The sequence below is a fragment of the Dasypus novemcinctus genome, chromosome 23 (assembly GCF_030445035.2).
Source record: "Dasypus novemcinctus isolate mDasNov1 chromosome 23, mDasNov1.1.hap2, whole genome shotgun sequence".
Taxonomy (NCBI): Eukaryota; Metazoa; Chordata; class Mammalia; order Cingulata; family Dasypodidae; genus Dasypus; species Dasypus novemcinctus.
In genome coordinates, this window is record NC_080695.1 from 26,169,142 (window position 1) to 26,189,127 (window position 19,986).

Sequence of the window (19,986 nt, forward strand, 5' to 3'; positions counted from 1 at the left end):
TTTGTTATGTGCCTTGGTTCATACACTTTTCCGATTTGGACTATTGTGTTTCTGCATGTGTGTGTGTGTTGGTAATAATTTTTTCTTTTCTTTTTTTATGTATCTTCTGACAGTAAAGAAGATAATTGTTCCTCATCAATGGTTCCATTTTATTTACTTAAATTAAATAGTTAGTTTCTCATAGTTCTCACTAATCTTTTCAGTTCTGGTTCCTTTATCTTGAAAACGATAATTGAATTTACAAAGCAATTAATGTATGTAGTGTAAAAGTCATACAATATAAGGTTTACACTGAAAAACAGGAATCCTCCCTTCCCACCTCTCCCAAACCCACATTTTTTTTTCCTGCCACTTACTTCCCTATTCTAAATGACATTCTTATGTTGCAATTTGTTGATATTTCTACTTTAAGTTATTTTCTACTACAGTGAAAGATGACGGTCTTTCACTCCAACTCTCTCCCACCCATGTAATTTTCCTCCCTTATTCTTCCAAAAGACCTATATTCATTTTAAAAAAATAATAGGTGCTTACATGATCATTCCTATATGAAGACTGTGCACCAGTGAACAACACGGTATACTTGAGTTATTTTTCTAAAGGAGACAATGTTTTCTCTGGTGTTGTAAATTGCCTCTTTTTTCATTTGTTTAGTTTTCGATGTGTTACTAGATAGCTGGAAACTTCTCTGTCCCAGCTGTCAAACTCCTGTGATTAGGTCACAGTAAGTAGCTCCCTTGTTTCTTTGGGGATATCCCTCCTGGGGCTCTGCCCTACTGCTCCCAGCTTCCCTGGGTGAACTCTTGGACTGCTGCACCGCTGCTATCCCTGGAAGTTCCTTCTCATCATCCTAAGGATTCCCCTCTTCCTGAGAAGCAACAACTTTTATTTTTTTCGTTACTCCCTCATTTTTTTCTGGGCTTCCTGAGAAAAAATAGTTCATGGAAAGCAAATGTTTTTGACCTTGTGTCTCTGATAACATCTCTGTTATACCCTCCTATTTGATAATGCTGCTGGTTATGGCTTTTTAGGTAGGAAATTTTTCTGTTAAAAAACTGAAGGTGCTGTGCATTGTCTTTTTTTCTTCATTTCTTTTGGTGACTCATTCACAGCCTATTTTTCTTCAAATGTCTGGTGAACCTTACCTGTCTGTATTAAAAGCAAAGTGCTAAAAAGCCACGGGAGTGAAGCGGACTTGGCCCAGTGGTTAGGGCGTCCGTCTACCACATGGGAGGTCCGCGGTTCAAACCCCACGCCTCCCTGGCCCATGTGGAGCTGGCCCATGCTCAGTGCTGATGCGCGCAAGGAATGCCCTGCCATGCAGGAGTGCCCCCGCATAGGGGAGCCCCACGTGCAAGGAGCGTGCCCCATAAGGAGAGCCGCCCATTGAGAAAGAAAGTGCAGCCTGCCCAGGAATGACAGCCCACACGGAGAGCTGACACAATAAGATGATGCAACAAAAGAAACACTGATTCCCATGCCGCAGACAAAGAAAAACAGGCAGAAAAATGGACACAGAGAACAGACAACGGGGGGGGGGGGGGGGGGAGGGGAGAGAAATAAAAAAAAAAAAAGCAATGGGAGGCAATGATCAGAAATGACTAACACTGGGAATTCAGGGGTACTGTATTGTAGGTGATAAGGTCCAAAATGTAGAAAAAGGGTCATTGAGTAGAGCGAGAGCCAAAAAACACAAGTGTTGTCCATCTACTAATGAAAGGATTTAAAAAATGTGATATATCACACAATGGAATATGATTTGGCAGAAGAATGAAGTACTGATATATGGTATGGCATGGATGATCTTTGAAAGCATCATGCTAAGTGAAAGAAGCTTGTCAGAAAAAGACCACATATTGAATGATTTCATTTATGTGAAAAACTTTATTTATATGAACATTTAAAATAGCTATGGTATGCTGACGCCACTGGGGGTCTGTCAAATCTCAAACTGGTTGTCCTGTAAAGCAAAAAGGTTTTGATTATTTCAGTCTAATCCTATTTTTTCCTGTATACATTTTCTCTTTTATAATATTTCTGGGCCCCCTGAAGATATTTTAGTGAGTGCCCACATCTGTGTGTCTCTCTGTAATGAAAACAAACTTGTCTTCAGATAGCAGATAGAGATCTCTGAATTTAAATAACTGTGTACACATCTTAAAATTATTTATCTTGTGGAAGCTGAATTTTAATAAAAGAGGTCTTTCCCTTACTTTTTGAAGTAGTGATTGCAAATCTCTGGACCTACACTGTTGATAATCTTAGTTTAGTTTAATACAGTTCAAAAACATCTTTTAATAATTCTCTGTGTGGAAACATTTTTACTTAAACTGTGAGAAGAATGTCCAACCTATACCAGATATTTTGTCAGACATTTTCTTTAATGTCCTGTATCTCTTCATCCTCACAAGCCTCATACAACAAGTATTATTCCTGTTTCATAGATAACAAAACTGAAGGTCTTAGGAGGCTGCACAGAAAGTCTCTTTTGCACACAGGAGCCCTTCCCTGGTGCTTCCATTACTCGTGGTCACACCTTGTGTAGTTTATCACGTGTGTCTTTCTGACAGGACATCTTCAGCTCTTGAAGTTAGGAGCAGGGCTTATCCCTTCCAGTTTCCTGGAACTATCTGCGGATGTTTAACATACATCCCCAGAACTGACATTTCTGGCTTCCTATAAAGAGCCTCTTTCCTTGTCTACAGGAGACACCTGCTGCCTGGCTCTGTGGGGGGAGATGATGCAGCCCAGTGTGTGTCTTAAGAAAGTTGAAGAAAGTCACAGTGTCCTCGGCCAGGTTTACCTCGCATTGCAAAGCTCTGTAGAACTACCTGTGACATTTTCTAGAAGGAAGGGATGAGAGAAAGGAAGAGTCCATTTTATAAGTCCATTCATGCTGTTCTGATCATCTTACCAACTGGTGGAGGTGGAGGCAGCAGGTCAGACCCGAGAGGCCACCAGGGAGGCAGAGATGGCCCATATCGTAGCATCGCTGACAGAGGACCTCCCATGGGGTAGCGCATGAGGGGGGATCCTGGGAAAAAGGGGGATCCTCTTGCATCTGTATTGATCTGCAGGTAAAGTTTTGAAATATTTTGATGTCACAACAAAAGCACCATTGTCGCCTAAAGCTAAAACCCAATGCAGCAGGTGTCAGCACCTGGCACATCCCCTCCACAAGGTTTCCAAAGAGCAGAATCAGTGCCTGAAACTGTACTCCTCCCTCTCGGTCCCAATGACAGCCGAGGGGAGGGGGCCAATGACACCACACGCGTCACTGCCTGTGTCTGCAGAGGCAGGAAATGGCAAGAGCCTGCCTAGAGGATGAATATAATCTCCAGCTGATTAACAATAAGAAAAAAGCTTATCCCAGTGCTGGGAAGGTTCCCAGCCCTGCCTTCACCATCACCGTAATAGATGGTTATTTACAAAGGATGAACACAAAATGAAAGGAAGTGAAAACTCTAGGCTCTGCACAGGGGAGTCCAGATACTCTTTAGAGCCCTTTCACAATCTTATCATGTCTTCTCTCTGATTCTCAGAAGTCTGCAAGTTTAGGATGACCACCCTGCTGTAAATTTGAGGGAACAGGAGTTCTGAGAGGAATTAGATCACTTGCCCAGGGCCACACAGTCTGCCTGCAAGCCCCTGCTCGTACCCGCTCTGTTGCTTTCCCTGACAAAAGGGTCCCTGACCAAAGGGTCACCTACTCTCTGGAGGTTTTGCCTGCATGAAGTTCTCTCAGAGAGATGTGGAGTCCTGCAGCACTGGGAATGTATTTTCTGACAAAAACAATGTTACATATGGAAGTTGCTATGTAGAGCGAACTCATTTGGGACAGTGTCAGATTTCAGAGTTTTTGTTTTTGTTTTTTACAGAGAGAGAGATGGAGAGAGAAAATTATCACAGAACACACAAAATAAGTAAGGCCAGAAAACAGGATTTGAATAAAAGAGAAAAGTTTCGTTCAATATTTGTTCCAGTTGAAAACAAACAAGGGCAGCGTTTACCTTGCCCTCTGCCACCTCCTCAGGGGGGAGTGCACTTCCAGAGCTGCTGTTCTTCACGGGAGCTGCAGCAGGTTCAGGATCTGAAAAAGGCCAAGAACTGACTGAGTTTATTCTGACCCGTGTCTCCTGTGAGGAAGGATAACAAACCCTCCACCTCTTTCTCCATCATCTTAAACCCTCGAACCCACTCAGTCCCTCACCAGAGGCAGAGGGTTTCCCAGACCCCCGAGATGAATGCTGAGAACACAGGGGAAGCCCGTCCCCTGAGCTCCACAAAGCTCTGGCTGTAGGTTCAGGTGGCTTCCTAACAAACCAGCCGATTCTGGGCACGGCAGGGCAGGGCTTCACTCTAGCAGGAACTCAGCACTAAAACCAGGATCTCCCAATGTATAAAGGGAACTCACTTAGAATTTAAGCACACATTAAAAATTAAAATAACTGCCTTGGATGGGAAAACTATCAGGAAACCTGAGAAATTGGTCCTTTCTTCAAGTCACAGGAAGATTTTTAAAATTCTTTCAGTCAATATAAAATCTGACTTCCATATCTGACCAAGTAACATAGAAATATTCACGACCAAAAATGGACCTTTATGCATGAATGCATGGTAATGAGAAGAGGAAAGACCCATGAGGCATTAATAGAAATTTATTACCTTGGTGAGTAAAATTACAGGAAAATATAATTTATGAGTGTTGTGCTACACAATAAACAGGTAAAACAAAATGAAAGGAACCTCCCACAACAGTAAGAAAATCCTCCCTCTCTCCAACAGGCCTTGCAGTAGACTATCCACCAGGGGCTATGGAGAAAATTCCTATTTTCATTAGGGTAAGCAGCCGGCATACTAAAATGTTGTTTGTATTAGAGTTCTCACATAAAAGGGAAAATACACCCTTTGTACAGTGAACTTTAAGGCGGGAAGTAGGCGCTAACCAATTCCTCCTCTGGATTTCTATTCAAGTAAAAGTAACCTCGAGGTCCTGGTGGGGGTGTCTGCTGTCCATGGGGGGTGCACGTGCCACCCTGCCCAGGGGTCAGAAGCAAGAGCCATTCAGGCTGCAGTAAGCGCTTGGGATTGTTTCCAGGCATCGCAGCGATCACTCATGGGAACTAAAAGCCCTTGAAGTGGATTTTGCAGTAGAAGATGAATTGCGCATCCACGAAGAGCTCCCTACCTCTCTGTGGAAGTTTCCGTGCATCAGGGCTTCGCAGAGTCGGTTTCATAATCTTGCTTCCCTCCTGTGGCCTTGAGTTTTTGTGGATTAACTCCAACAAGCTTGATTATAGAAAAAGAATGCATTGTACAATACCAAAAAAGTCTTGCATGGCTTAAAATGTATATAAGGTTAAAATACACTATCATGATAGCACAAAGGCAAGAAGGGAGTAATAGAATTAAATATCAGGAAAAAGAGATGAAAATATGACCTGTTAGGAGATTAAATCAAGGATACAGATAATGACTGAAAAAGAAAAAGAAAAGGAAAGGAAGAAATAACTCATAACTACCCTGTTTAATCAAGGAAAAATAGAATAACTACAAATCTAAAAGACAGGAAGAAAATAAAAGAGAAAGGATTGCATACACCTGATGACATGAGAGGAACCCTAATGTATTCAGAGGTTACATTACAAGTAAAAGGAATGAGCCGACATTCAGTCTCCATGTCTATCCACCATTTTGTTTATATCCATCTCTCCAGAAGATATTTTGAGGCAGGTAAATATCTGAGTGGGTAGGAGATTGCCAGGTGAAGAGCAGAAAATATATAGTGTACACAAAGGCCAACAGGCTTCCAGAGGCCCAAGGGACCTGAGCAGAGTGGCTGCAGCTTGGGATGCATCAGAAGGAGCTGCAGAAAATGCACAAGGAGAGGCCGCCAGGGACATGCTGAGGGGAAGCTCCCCAGGCCCCATGAGGAAACTGGAAGTGCCCCTGCAGGGCATGGAATGCCCCGGAATCCACCAGAAGGCAGGAACGGAGGTGTAGCCTACAAAGAACACTCTAACAGCTATAAGGAGAATGAATCAGAGTTGGAAAGTTGCTTAAGGATGGGAAAATGGAGATAAGGAGAGGAGTTAGAAAAGCTGGCCAATATATTCACTTGCTGTGGCAGCTGCAACAAATGACCAAAGACTGGTGGCTTTAAACATTTATTTTTAAAAAATTATATTCTCAGAGTTCTGGAAGCTAGAAGTCCAAAATTAGTGTGATGGGGCCCAAGTTGAGGTGTTGGAAGGGTGGGGCCACACTCCCTGCAGAGGTGCTAAGGGGAGTCGGCCTCTTCCCGCTTCTGGTGGCTACATCTCTCCAGCCTCTGCCTCTGTCTTCACATCGCCTTCTGGTGTGTGTGTGTGTGTGTGTGTGTGTGTGTGTGTGTGTGTGTAAGGGCCCTCTGCCTCTGTCTAAGAAGGAAACGTGTGATGGCATTGAAGGCTCACCTGGATAATCCAGGATACTTTCCCCATCTCAAGACTTTTATTCACATTGGCAACATCTCTGCCACATAAGGCAACAATCACAGGAGCCAGGAATTAGCACCCAATTTCTCTATAGGTCATAATTCAGCCTCTCCAGGCAAGAAAGATGATGGGGGCCTGAGCTAATGCAGTAGGCAGACAGGGGTGTCAGATGAATGTGGGAGAAGCTGAATCCATATCAGGAAGAAAAACAATTGCCATTTAGGTAAATCAAATGCTTAATGGTGGAAGAGATAAGCTCTTCTTAATGACTTCTGAAATGAGAAATGGTTCTTTCCAGTGGGTCAGACATTTAGTGAGCCACTCTGCAATGTTAGGAAAAAATTAAGCTTGTGGTTGCTCAATGAGCACAGGAAGAGGGAAAAATTAGTGGTCCAGTTTCACAGAAGGAGGGAAAAATTAGTGGTCCAGTTCCAATGTTTAATAGCATCAGGCAGTAGCAGCCTGAACAATGAGCTATTTTCTCAGCAAGACATGCTTTCGGGGAAATTTGTGCTGCTGAAGCATCATGTGTAGGAGCAGAGAAAAATAGCAAGAGCTGCAGAAAGCCCATTTTCCAGGAAATAAAAATGGAATTTTATGCAGCAAGAACACAAAATGCTCCAGGAAAGTTTATATTTCAAAAGTTACCTCATTCCCAATTTGAGATATAACTTCCAGATGAGTAATGAGTTACCCAAATCTGTCAGGGACACAACTCCCACCCTCCTCACCACAATCATGTTATATAATGTGTAGTCTGAATATTTGTTTTCTATTTAGTACAGAATGTAAAACATCTTCGATAGCTAAGAAATCCTTAAAGTCTGTGAAGATTTTATTTTACTAAAAAAATCACCTCACACCAGTCACTCAAGATTTTTAAGGGTCAAACAAATGGAAGAGAAATCCAAATCCAGTAACTTGGTCAGAGAGAAAGCAAAGGTGAAAAACAAAACACCAAACCAAACCAAAACAAAATATATAGAGCACTGGATATTCAGAAAGATGGAAGCAGTTCAGTAGCTGTAAATGGTGTGGTACCTGGAGCACCCCTCTCCCACCCACCCCCTCAATTATAGACCAGAATCCCTGTAAAAGAACAATGAAGGTGATGGAACTCAAGGCAAAATGGAAGAAGCACAATTCTACATTGATTAAATATGGTAGACATATTATGGCTATTGTACAGAGAACAGATAAAATTATGTTCATGGGTCTTCAGGTTTGCTCATTACAACATTTGAAACAATGAACATATAACCCTCTTACTCTTGCATGTTCTTCTTTCTCTGCTCACGGACTTCCTGGAGAGACTCTGTTTTCACCGTCACGGATCTGCATTCCTCTTCCATTGACGCTTTCAAAGACAGCAATGAATTGTAGTCATTTTCTACTTCCTTTAAGCATTCTGTAAAGGACAAAACATTCTTTAGCTGCAACTTGTTCACTTGGGCATGCAAATGTGGATAGGGGGCTGAGGACAGAGGTAGAATCCTGAAAGCATTCTTTACCTTCACAATGTAAAATCATTTCCACTGAATGGGAATTTCTTCTCAAAAGGAACCTACCTGCCACATTATCTTTATTGATCGTCAAGGCTCTCAGCCTATCCTGTAACAGGTTTAGATCTTCATTTTCTGATACCGCATTTTGGGCCTAAAAGTCACAACAGGGAGAAAGTTTTGTTACAAGTGAGGCATAGTAGGAACTCCCAGGCAGCAGTTAGGGTACTTTGTAGAAGGAATTATACCTGCAAGGCATCCACCATCTGAGGCATTTGATTGTCCACCTTCCTGTTGCAATCACCTAAAAAAACCAAGAATTTAAACTTTCCAAGAAACTGAACAATTATTTCATTATGTTCAAACATTGAAAAAAAAGCAACATCAATAAGGAGGCAAGATTCATTAGGGTAATTTACTTTTAATATAATTGAAAATTTAGAAAGAATGAAGACTGTGTGTAGAAGGAAAAGTTCTCTCTTTTGACCTAGGGCAGGAGGGACGAGAATGGCTCCCTTCTCACCAAGATCTGCTTCTGTCTGGAAAAAGGGCTGATTCCAACATTCCCTCCTCTGTTCTGCCCTGAACTCTCCCAGGAGTGGACCCACAGTGTACCGAAAGTGATATTCAACTTGGGGAATAGCTCTAGTAACATGTCCACCACCAGCAGAGAAGGCCACTGTTGTTCCTTTATCCCCACCTCCAAGGCCAATACCCAGTGGGTGACTCTCAGCACCTCTGTGTTCTAACCCTGCCTGGGGGTCTCGAAACCACACAGATACTTTGGAGGAGATGAGCACCAACAAAATGACCATCTCCATGTGTTGAGAAGCAAGTCCATCCTCGCATGAGACCTGACAGGAAAATGTGCAAGACTTAGAGGGGCAAGATCCATCTCATGCTGCTGTAACTTCCCCTCATGTATCTAATTTCCATAAGGATGGGGGAAGGGTTTAGGGTTCTGTGCTTCTCCAATGCTCCCTAGTGCCCAGCACCTACCTCAGACCGACACAGGCAGACATATAAATAAATCCAAGGATGAGACTCTACAATGTCAATACTTAAGAGGAGATACATCAAGTTCAAGAGTATCAGGAGAGTACTTGACTAAAGGCAAAGTGGTCTAAGCTCCCTGACAATGATCTTACCTGTCAGTGTTCTATTTCTTAATGTATCTCCTCCTGTCTTTTTGGCCTTAGATTCCTCTTTGCCTTGTAGCGGGTTCAACTGCACCAAGCAATTAGTTAAAGCCAAAGAAAGGAACAAGAGAGAATGAGAAAGAGTCTCCCACTTTTAATTAGATTTCAAACTGTGTTCACAAGAATGATCTTACTTCAATATTATTTTTGGGAGTCAGAGCCCCCTCAATATTATCTTCAGGAGTCAGAGCTACCTTTAAATCTTTCTGAGATTTCCCCAAGGATTTGCTTTCTTCACTGAGCTCCATGTGCTCTTTACAACAGCCATTGATTTCCTGTTGCAAGAGAAGAGAAGAAAAAATACCCATATTAAATAAATTGGCATTTTTTCCTCAAGAGACACTAGTACCATAAGACTACAGCAGGGAAGGAGAAGGCATGCCCCACTCCCAGCTTAGCACTCTAGAACCTAGCCTAAAGCCTTGATTAAAAATTAGCAGATCAGGTGCCTCACCCTCAGTGCTAGAGTGGGGATAGAAATGGTATTTGCAGCCCCAGAAATAACTGTTGCCTTAGTTTGCAAAGTACCCTAAACTGCGTGGCTTCAACCAACAGAAATCCTCTCACAGTACTGGAGACTACAAGTCTAAAATCAAGATGTCAGCAGGGACAATGTTCCTTCCAATCCATATTGAAAAACCAGTTCTGTGCCTCTTCTAGCTTCCAAGGCATTCTCTGCCTTAGTCATCACATGGTGTCCCCTGCTCTGTCTGTCTGGGTCCAAATTTCCTCTTCTTATAAGGACACCCATCGTATGACCTTGGGAAACTGGGACCCTTGGAGTCATTCTTTCCTCATTCTACAACATCTCTGTCCCTCTCAGTCCAGGATGGCTGCCCGCTTTCCTGCTGATACAAAGTTGTCAAAAATCTTGTTGGTCTTCTGTCCAATTTGGGTTATCCAAGCCATTAGATGAGAGGACCCTCTGCATGTATTTCTTTGATAATTGCATCTCCCTTCCTGGCTTCTGTTCAAATGGTTTTTGGATCCGCAAGTCACACACCTCATCTTTATAGCAAATGGTTGTCCAGCCACATCCTAGACCCTGTTTCCAGAGCAAACTATCTGGATAGGCTGAGGATTTTCCAAATGACATGTTGGTTCCTTTTTGCTTAACAGGTCATTCTTCAATTTATCTCTTTCCACTCTTATTTTATGATAAGTGGCAAGGAGAAACCAGGCTGCATCTTCCATACTTGCCTGGGAAATCTCCTTAAGTAAATGTCTATGCTCATCACTTACAAATTCTGCCTTCCATCCAACATCAGAACACAATTCTCTCACGTTCTCTACCACTTTAGGGCAAGGATCACCTTTCCTCCAATTTCCAATAACACATCAATCATTTCCTTTAAGTTCTTACCATTAACACCATTAATATTCCTCTTCCTAGCAGAGTTCCATTCATGATGATCTACATATTCTCTAAGACAATATAATCTTTGTCTACAGGTCCCTTCTTTCTGAGCCCCCAACAGAATCATCTTTATCATCCATGTTTCTACCAACAATCTCTTCCGGGCAATGTAGGTTTTTTCTATCAAACGTCTCAAAATTCTTCTAGCTTTTACCCATTCCCCAATTCCAAAGTCACTTCCACATGTGTAGGTATTTGTTACAGCAGCACACCACTTCCTGGGACCAAAAGTTGTCTTATTTTGCTAGGGCTTCTGTTGCAAAGTTCCACAAACTGGTGGCTTAAAAAACAGAAATTTATTGTCTCACAGTTCTGGAGGCTGAAATTCCAAAATCAAGATGTCAGCAAGCCAGGCTTCTTTCAAAATCTATAGGGAAGAATCCGTTCCATGAATCTTTTAACTTTTGCTGTTTTGTTGAAAATCCTTGTCATTCTCTGCTCAGTCACACCCATTGTGTTTTCCACTCTGTCTGTATCCGAACTTCCTCTTGTTTTAAGAACCAACCTACTCCGGAATGATTTTATTTTAACTTGTTTACATCCATTGGTACCTACTCTATTTCCAAATAAGGTTACCTACTGAAGTAGTGGGGATTACGACTTCAGCATATAGAATTTTGTAAGACATAATTCAACCCACAACAATTGTCTAGCAAGTTGAAACAGGGCCAATTTGGAGCATCCTTCAGAAAACCCTGTTGCACACAAGCAACTGTTTAATAAGCAGGAAAATCACATGATTTCTTTCCCTTGTCAAGGGATGAGCCTGTCAGTGTCTCCAGAAAAAACCTGTACCAGGCCTAGAGTTCCACATGATGACACCTCACCTGGTCAACTGAAGCAGTAACTGCTCAAGGAGGCTCTTCAAAACCTTGATTCTTTGGCCTAATTAGCCTGTCCATCATCACCTCCTGAGAGCTACTTAGGTTAGTAACTGGTTGATATATGACAGAATAAAGAGTCACCTTCCTGAAGGCTACAAGAAATTGTGCATGAGAAATGCAGAAGAGATAAGTAATCTGCACATGCCTTGATCCTGAGGCCACATTTCAAAATCTGTGAATCTGTAAATGTGCATCGAAATCTTGCACTCACATCTCTTGACCAAAGAGATTTGAGAAGAGACATTTAAGATGTGATGCTTCTCAGGACCCTGATTAACATCATCACTGGAATTAACTGTTCTTTATCTGTTCCTTCTCAATCTTACGGTAAACCCTTTCTTTTTGATCTCAAAGTGTTTAACAGTTTATCTTTGCTTCACTACCATGAAGAGTCACGATGTTTAATTTTAATCCAAAACAAAACATTCCTACTAGAGAACTAATTCTCAGGAGCACATAAAAACATTGTGCCTTATTCCAACAAGATATCATAATTTTGTGTGTGTATGTGTGTGGATTTTTTGGTCTCTTTGTTTTTTAAGGAAGTACTGTGGATTGAACCTGAGACCTCATATATGTGAGCCAGGTGTTCAAATACGGAGCTACATCTGCTCTGCCATCACACAGTTTTTATATTCTAAGACACAAAACACTTATTTCTCATAAAAGCTAAAGCATAGAATGAAATTCTGAAATAAATATAGACAGCTTTGCCCCTGTGAATTCTGAGGCATTTGGGAAAATGATATCTTTTAATTTTTCTCTAGATTTTTCTTAGTCTGTCATTTGCATATAAGGTAGGAAGAAAAATGTATTAGAATTTCAAAGGAAACACTGGGGCTTAGGCTAAAAAGGAGAAACATCAACTCATATTTCAAACCTATCCCTTATATTTCAGGTTAAAGGAATTGATCCATTTTGTACCTAGTCGAACAATCACATAAAGAAGTAAAGAATGAAGGAAATACTTGAAGGCATAAAATTTCATGGCATCCACAACCGTTCTGTTTACAATATAGTTTGATGAATGCACGACAAGGGGAAAGCAAAGAAGATGGAAAGTTTTTAAAAGTGAAATAGCACAAATGAAATTTTTATAATGGTGATTCAAAACATTGCTAAATTTACTTAAAAATTCTTTCTTTTTCATTAAGAGGGGTAGGACTATTCCATTTGGGGAGAAATCTCAAGAATTATCACTTAAAGTTTTTTTGTTCTGATTCATTTCTGGGAGGGCAATGCTGATTGGTGTGAAAATTATCCATCGAATTGTGGGAAAACGTACCTCTTAAGCCCTTAAATATAAATATAAAAAGCCATTAAAGCCATTCGGGTAGTAGTACTGGGAGGTCTAGAGTCAAAAGAAGCCTCGATTTCCCAGACTCCCAAGACCCCCAACTCATACTGCTGTCAACAGCATGGAAAAACATAGGGCTCGAAAGACCTGGTATACAAAAAGGCTCAAAAGCCAAATTATGATTAACAGCAGCAAAACTCTTACCAAGTCCTGATGTTTGATATTTTGATGTCTCTTAGATTCTGATGTAACATGCAGAGATTGACTTACGTAATGCAGGAGTTTATTAGGTCCTGAAAGTGTTGTGATGTTATCCTAAGGCAAACCATATTGAGGTCAGTAAAAATTAATTATTACATTTACTTATAATTTTAGACTGGTGCACTAAGGCAGATATATTATTTTGTAACTAAAGATCTGTTTACTTATCCCTTACACATGCACGAATCTACTTATTGCTCATAATGGAAAAGTAGGAGAATTTAAAATAAAAATGCTTAAAGCTTCAGTTTCAGAAATCATTTACATCTCAACTGCAATAGCCATAATGAGGTCCAGAAGCACAAAGTGTTTTAAAAAAAAGCTGGAACCAAATAAATGTAAAATCTTTGGACTGAAATATACCTCTTTCCCTAACCAGAAAGCATTGTAGAAATTTTAGTGAGAATTAGCTAACTTCGAATTGAGAAAGAATTCCAACAAGCCAGGTCCTATGGTTTTCCCAGACCACTGAAATCAGAGGTCATCCAATCGCAAAATGAATAGGACACTTCTAGGGAAAATGCATGAACAACAAAAGAAATGTTGGCCAACATCTTCCAGAAAGGACAAAAGTGCTTCCAAATCTCTAGTCATTCCCTGAAGAGATAAATGAATTATGACTCCGTAAAATTCAGCCTGGACCCCATTTAACCCCTTGTAAAGGGTCACTGGGAGCATATTTCCACATTTAAATGTTAAAAGTGGCCATCAAATGCTGAGCCCAGCCCAAAAACCTTGCTGAGATATTGGAATATTATTGTACATCCAAACATCATTTATGATAATGCTGTCTTTGGAAAATGCATCCAGAGACAATGGGAAAGTGATGTATATACCTCTAACATCACAGCTTCTCTCAGAAGGCAATGAGTTTCCTTTCTCCCCATGTCATGCTAAGCAGAAGACAAGGGAGAGCAGGAGGAGACATGGGCAGGCAGGTGAGAGCAAGAACAAGGGCTTCAACAGCCAAAAACTGTGCTAGAGCAGCAGGCTCAGGATAGACAGCTGATTTCTGGGAAAATAGGAACCGAGGTTGGGTGTTTGAAAGGAGAGAAACAAGGAGGGAAATAGGACATGCTTTCCCCTTCTCCCTATCCATTCACCTTTGTATTGTGCACTTTTCCTTCTTCTGAAGGAAACTTAGATTTCTAAGGATTTTCCAATCTATATGCAAGGAGGAAAATTCATTTACCATGTTAGGACCATTTCAATAAAGAAAACAGGGAAAGTGCACCCAACTTTAGGAAGATTTGTAGACAAAGCATCTGGCCATTTTAACTGGTAAGTTGCAGTCACCTGCAAAGCTCATTTTATGCAAAATAATGTTTTCCAAATTATGTTTTAAAACTGAGGCTTTAAGGCCAAATGTACTAAGGTCTTACTTTCTATTCCATTAATGTTTTAAAAAGAGCCTAAATTACAAATCAAGTCCAAAGTCCCCTCTGTCAGTTAAATGTGCTAGAAAGATGAGGGAATATGAGAAAACATGAACAGGAGACCCTACTTTTATCTGGAGTCTGAAGTCATTTCATTCCTTAAGGGTGATGTTTAAATGTCAACTAAGTTGGTCCTAGTTCTGGCCTCAGGCTTTATGCTGTTGTTGTTTCTATAATAAATACTACAAATGTTTGCTTTGCAAAGGGATTTCTTATTTCTTCCATTGCTCAAAAATAGATCCTTTTAGATGACTACATGCATAGATATATGAGTTAATCAAGTCCCCTACTATTGTGCTTTTAGTTTGCTGCCAGGTTTGGAGTCTAACAAAGACTATCCCATTAAATATCCATGGTCAAAATCTTAGAATGCATGTCTGACTAGTTCTTTAAGTTAGATTTCTAGAAATGCACTTATACTGAATGAAAACATAGGAACATTTTTAGCGTTTCAGATACTTATTATGAAACTGGTTTTGAGGATAGTTGTAAGAATTCACTATTCTAACAGTGTATGAAAGTGCCTGCCTGGTACTCAATGTTTACTTTTTGATATAAAGAATTTATACTTTGAAGATTTCTCATTGAGCTTATACAGTTCTCTTTTTCCCTGGGTTCTTTCTAAAAGAATTATTTTACAAGGTTAGCTTCAATTTCAAGCATTAATTTATATGTACATTATTAATCTAACACAACATAAAAGAACCATGTATATGAAAGTGCTACTTTTTTATAACTCATAGTATGCCTACAAGTTAATTTAATATACTCACAGCTAGGATAAATTTCCAGAAGAAAATAGCAACTGAAATAATTCCTAAGGAGGCCACAATGTTGACAGCATATCCATAAAAATCAGGTCCACATAGGAAATTGTAAGGCAGGATATCAAGTAGCTGAAATTATAATAGTTGAAACAGTGAGAAGCCTTAAAGAAATATAGAATACAGCAAATACATTGAATTATTGATAGTCACTTTAAATCTGCCTCAAACAGATAACCACACCCTTTAAAAACTCTTCAAAGGAAGGAGCTACTTAAGAAAAACTTGCAGTTGGCAGATTCATGTTTTTTTTTTTTGTGGTCTTGGTGTTGTTAAATATTGAAAATTTGGGAGTCCTTAGGTAGGAAATGGCTTCTAGTTTACTACAGGCCCTACCTGATCCAATGTGTAACACTGTAGTGGGTTCTGCCTGAATGAAGTTTTTCTGAGATAAGTTGATTTTTACAATGCATAAAACAAAACAATTTAAAATACAATGGAGCGATGACTCAATTTAGAAGTAATCACCTTTTAAGATAGTATATAGAACCAATGTGATGATATTAAGAGGACACTAATAATTTGCAATTTCTGTAAGATTCTTGATTGTCATTCTATTACACTCTTATGTGAATGAAGACAAAGATTTCTTCTGTGTAAGTTCAGACTGCTCTTGATAAGTGCTCTAGATAGACTGCTCAGGATTTAACTGTATTGTTGTGAAAGGTTGATACCTTAATTCCAACTGTTTCACTGAAAACTGTACTTTACATAGAAATAGTCATTCAACAGATTATGACTCAACAATGGAAAGGAATGGTTTAGTGAGCTCACATTTTGATGAGTTAATCTCAAAAACACCATTCCAAGCAGAAGAAGCAAGAAGTAAAGTACATTTGACATTGGTCCATTTACATGAAATTTTTAACAGGCAAAATTTACCTGCAGTGAAGATAAGATTATCTGGGAAGAGGCACAGTGGCATTTTCTGAGATGATGATAATGTAATATGACTTGACAGGGGTTTGCATTACACTGGCATGTGCATTTTGCAAACACTGGTACATGCGCACTTGAGGTGTACCTATGTTTCATTCTCTGTAAATGGCTCATCATGAAGTAATCCATGAAAGGATATTGAGCTCTATTTAAGGATTGCCATAGAATTAGGGGGAACTGTACTGATGTCTGAAATTTAGTTTGAAATGTACCAAATATAAGATGACGAATGCATGGGAGAGAGGGGGTGAGGGAGAGAGAGAGGGAGGAAGGGAGGGAAGGAAGGAGAGAATGAGGGGGGGCAAGTTGATGGGTGATGGGTAGGTGGATGGGTGGATAGATGGACAGCCAGATTTGTGATTAAGCAATTATAAAAATGTTAAATATTCAACCTTATGTATTTGAACTTGTTGATTAAGAGGTACACAAAACCGAATGCCATACAAATGACCGTTCTCTTGAACAAGAAGTGTGGTAGTTCCAAAAATGACTGCTGCTAATAGGCTAGAGTTTGAATAATTTAAAGGACAAACCTAATTGTATTTTTATTCCAAAACCCTTTTTCACAGAATTACAAACTTCAAATAAATGCTGGAATAATCCCACAGAAGGAATGCTTCTTGGGTTTATGTTATAAGTTTATGGTATATCCATACAATATAAATATGTACAAAATGATGGATAAATCTCAAAACAATGATACTAGAGTTTTCTGCCAAACCCAGACAACTGACCAGCCCTGCTGCTGCCCTCTTTGGCTACTGTGGACCTCAGCTTTGCATCAAAAGTCCCAGCTGTGGCTTTGGACAACATGAAGGTCATTTAGGATTGCAGGGCTACATTTATTTGACCTTAATTTCATTAATACTCATAATGGAGGAGTTTGAGTGCAAGGTGACCAACTAGACAGCTCCAAACAAATGGTCAATCAGCACACAAAAAGATGTTCAACATCATTAGCCATTAGGGAAAGTCAAATCAAAACCACAATGAGACACCATTTCACACCCACTCAAATGACTTTTCTTATAAAGTCAGAAAATCACAAGCTTGATAAGGATGTGGAGAAATTGGAAATTTCATTCATTGTTGGTGGGAGCATAAATGATGCAACTGCTGTGGGAAACAGTCTGGTGTTTCCTCAAAAAGTTAAACACACAATTACCATATGAACCAGAAATTCCATTCATAGGCATATACCCAAAAGAATTGAAGGCAGGGACTCCGATATTTATACACTGATGTTCAAAGCAGCATTATTCACAATAGCCAAAAATTGGAGATACCCCAGATATATACTGACAAATGAATGGATGAGCAAAATGCAGTATATACATAAAATGGATTATTCTGCAACCATAAAAAACAATGAAAACTGTGAGGCCTTCTACAACATGCATGACCCTTGAAAACATTATGCTAAGTTAAGTAAACCAGGATATAGAAAGTCCAGCATCTGACCCTGCAATATCATGTAGGACAACTCAAAACCCCCAAAAATGCCCCCGCATCACATCTCCTCCCTCTCCCTGCCCTCAGCAACTACTATGGCCACTTTCTCCACATCGATGCTAAAATTGCTTCTACTACTCGTCACAACAGTTCTATAGTAGACTATCAGCAAGTCTACTCTAGTCCATATTTTATTCCTCCATTCTGTGGACCCTGGGATGGTGATGTCCCCTCCACCTCTAGCACAAGAGGGGCTTAGATTCCACATGGATGATGGATGCAATTCCTCTGCTTGCAGCTGTAGGCACTCTCGACTCCCTGGTGTGGAGGTTGACCATCTTCGCCTCCCTGCTAGGTGACCTGGGTAAGACCAATGAACCCAAGAGGAGGAGTCACCACTCTGCTAAGTGATACTTCAGGGTCAGATGCTGGATTTATATATCCTGCCACAGCCCAGTGGATGTGCTGGGGGAGAGTGCAAACTACAGGGTAGACTGTTGTCTATGTGGTGCGGCAGTGCCCCAAAATGTGTTCTCCGAGTGTGATTTATATAACAATAAATTGAAAGTGAAAGGTTGGAAAAATATATTCCACTCATATTTTTAATTGTAACTTTTTTTGTGTGCTGTATGTATCTTCAAAAACATACAATTTACAAAAATGATGTGGGGGGTGGGGAGTGGGTTATATGGGAACTTCTTATGTTTTTTGTTTTTTAATGTAACATTCCCTGTGATCTATTAACTTCAATCGAAAGCATAGTAAATAAATAAATAAATAAGCGGCACAAAAGGACAAATATTGTATGATTCCATGTATATGAAATTTTCTAGAACAAGGAAATTCACAGAGACTGCAAATAGATTAGAGGTTACTAGTGGTTAGGGGAGAGAGGTAGTGGGGAGTTATTGCTTAAATGTTAAAGAGTTTCTGTTTTGGGTGAAAGAGTTTTGATAATGGATGGTGATGATGATGGTTGTACAACATTGTAAATGTGATCAATGACACTGAATTGTGCTCATAAAGGGGTTAAAATGGCACCTATTTTATATGTTGAGGTCAGCACAAAATAAAACACAATTGCATTAGTGAAAGAAACAGGGAAAAAAGAGTACATGCTCTATGATTCCTTTTATATAAAATTCTACCCCAAAAATCCTAATCTATATTGATAGAAGCAGGTCAGTGGGTGAAGAGTTTTGTGGTGGGAGTGGGGATGGCGGGTGTGATTACACAGGGGCTCAAGGAAGTGTTTGCTGGTGATGGATATGTTCACTATCTTCATTGTTAAGTTGTTTTCATGGGTTTGAACCTAAAGCAAAACTCAGTCAACTGTACATTTTAAATAGATGCTGTTTGCTGTGCATTTTTTAGAGCTCAATAAAACAGTAAGAAAATCAAGGCAATACACAAGCTATTAGCTTTTCATTTTCTTGATTAAATAAATATTCAAGGACTTTCCATAATTATTGATATTCAGCTTAGGAACTTCAAGCCAGTTTATCATTAAGAATAAAAAAGAGATATCCAGAACTTACATCAGTAAGGTATCCTAGTTTTTCATTAGTAAATTCATAAACTGCTTTGATCAAATCCGTTGAGAAATATCTAAAAGTACACCCAACCTGTAGAAAGAATAGGCAAAAGGAGAAAGACCAATTACAATTGCGTACAACATATAACCATGAGAGAATGCTTAGCTGTGAGGAGACAGATAATAGCTGTCAATATTGACAGAATTGAGAAGCTAGATAGCTGCGGTTGTTATTACACTGGGATCTTCACTGCAATGAAAATCAAGTACAGAATATTGTTAGGCAGAAAATAATAAAATAAAAAGGAATATATTTAGGCTGAAACCACTGAAGCTTTCTTTCAACATTCAGCTTCATTCTGCACATAGGACACATAAGGCCAAACTTTTCAAGTAGACAGAAGATCTGCAAAGGGTTGACTGTAGGTACACTGTGAGATAAAAGCTATGAGAATCCAGTCTGGTTAGAAACACAATTCTGGCAAGAATTCACCTTTAAATTTCTTTTTTTTTTTTTTTTAAGATTTATTTTTATTTATTTAATTCCCCTCCCCTCCCCCGGTTGTCTGTTTTCTGTGTCTTTTTGCTGCGTTTTGTTTCTTTGTCCGCTTCTGTTGTCGTCAGCGGCACGGGAAGTGTGGGCAGCGCCATTCCTCGGCAGGCTGCACTATCTTTCGCGCTGGGCAGCTCTCCTTAAGGGGCGCACTCCTTGCGCATGGGGCTCTCCTACCGCGGGGGACACCCTTGCGTGGCGCAGCACACCCC

General features: G+C 40.0%; 1 protein-coding gene, 2 long non-coding RNA genes and 1 pseudogene across 3 annotated transcripts in view; 1 reads left to right on the forward strand and 3 right to left on the reverse strand.

Moving 5' to 3' along the window:
- Nucleotides 1–19,986, forward strand: part of LOC139437432 (septin-14-like) — a 158,944-nt pseudogene that overhangs the window by 33,197 nt on the left and 105,761 nt on the right.
- LOC131275491 (transport and Golgi organization protein 1 homolog) lies at nucleotides 1,865–5,304 on the reverse strand. Its single transcript, XM_058286013.2, has 4 exons — nucleotides 5,189–5,304; nucleotides 4,011–4,090; nucleotides 2,915–3,071; nucleotides 1,865–1,960 (listed from the first exon to the last, which is right to left on the reverse strand). The coding sequence occupies exons 1-4, from the start codon at nucleotides 5,235–5,237 to the stop codon at nucleotides 1,947–1,949; spliced, it is 300 nt and encodes a 99-aa protein (XP_058141996.1). The 5' UTR covers nucleotides 5,238–5,304; the 3' UTR covers nucleotides 1,865–1,946.
- Nucleotides 8,236–12,995, reverse strand: LOC131275492 (uncharacterized). The gene is made up of 4 exons (XR_009182956.1): nucleotides 12,980–12,995; nucleotides 9,372–9,452; nucleotides 9,127–9,205; nucleotides 8,236–8,282 (listed from the first exon to the last, which is right to left on the reverse strand). It is a non-coding gene; the product is annotated as an uncharacterized lncRNA (long non-coding RNA).
- The window catches only part of LOC139437408 (uncharacterized), a 57,653-nt gene continuing 50,674 nt past the window's right edge, over nucleotides 13,008–19,986 (reverse strand). Inside the window, exons 2-3 of the long non-coding RNA XR_011647186.1 lie at nucleotides 15,246–15,368; nucleotides 13,008–13,090 (exon numbers count right to left, since the gene is read on the reverse strand). This is a non-coding gene — a long non-coding RNA (uncharacterized lncRNA). The remainder of the gene's footprint in view (nucleotides 13,091–15,245; nucleotides 15,369–19,986) is intronic.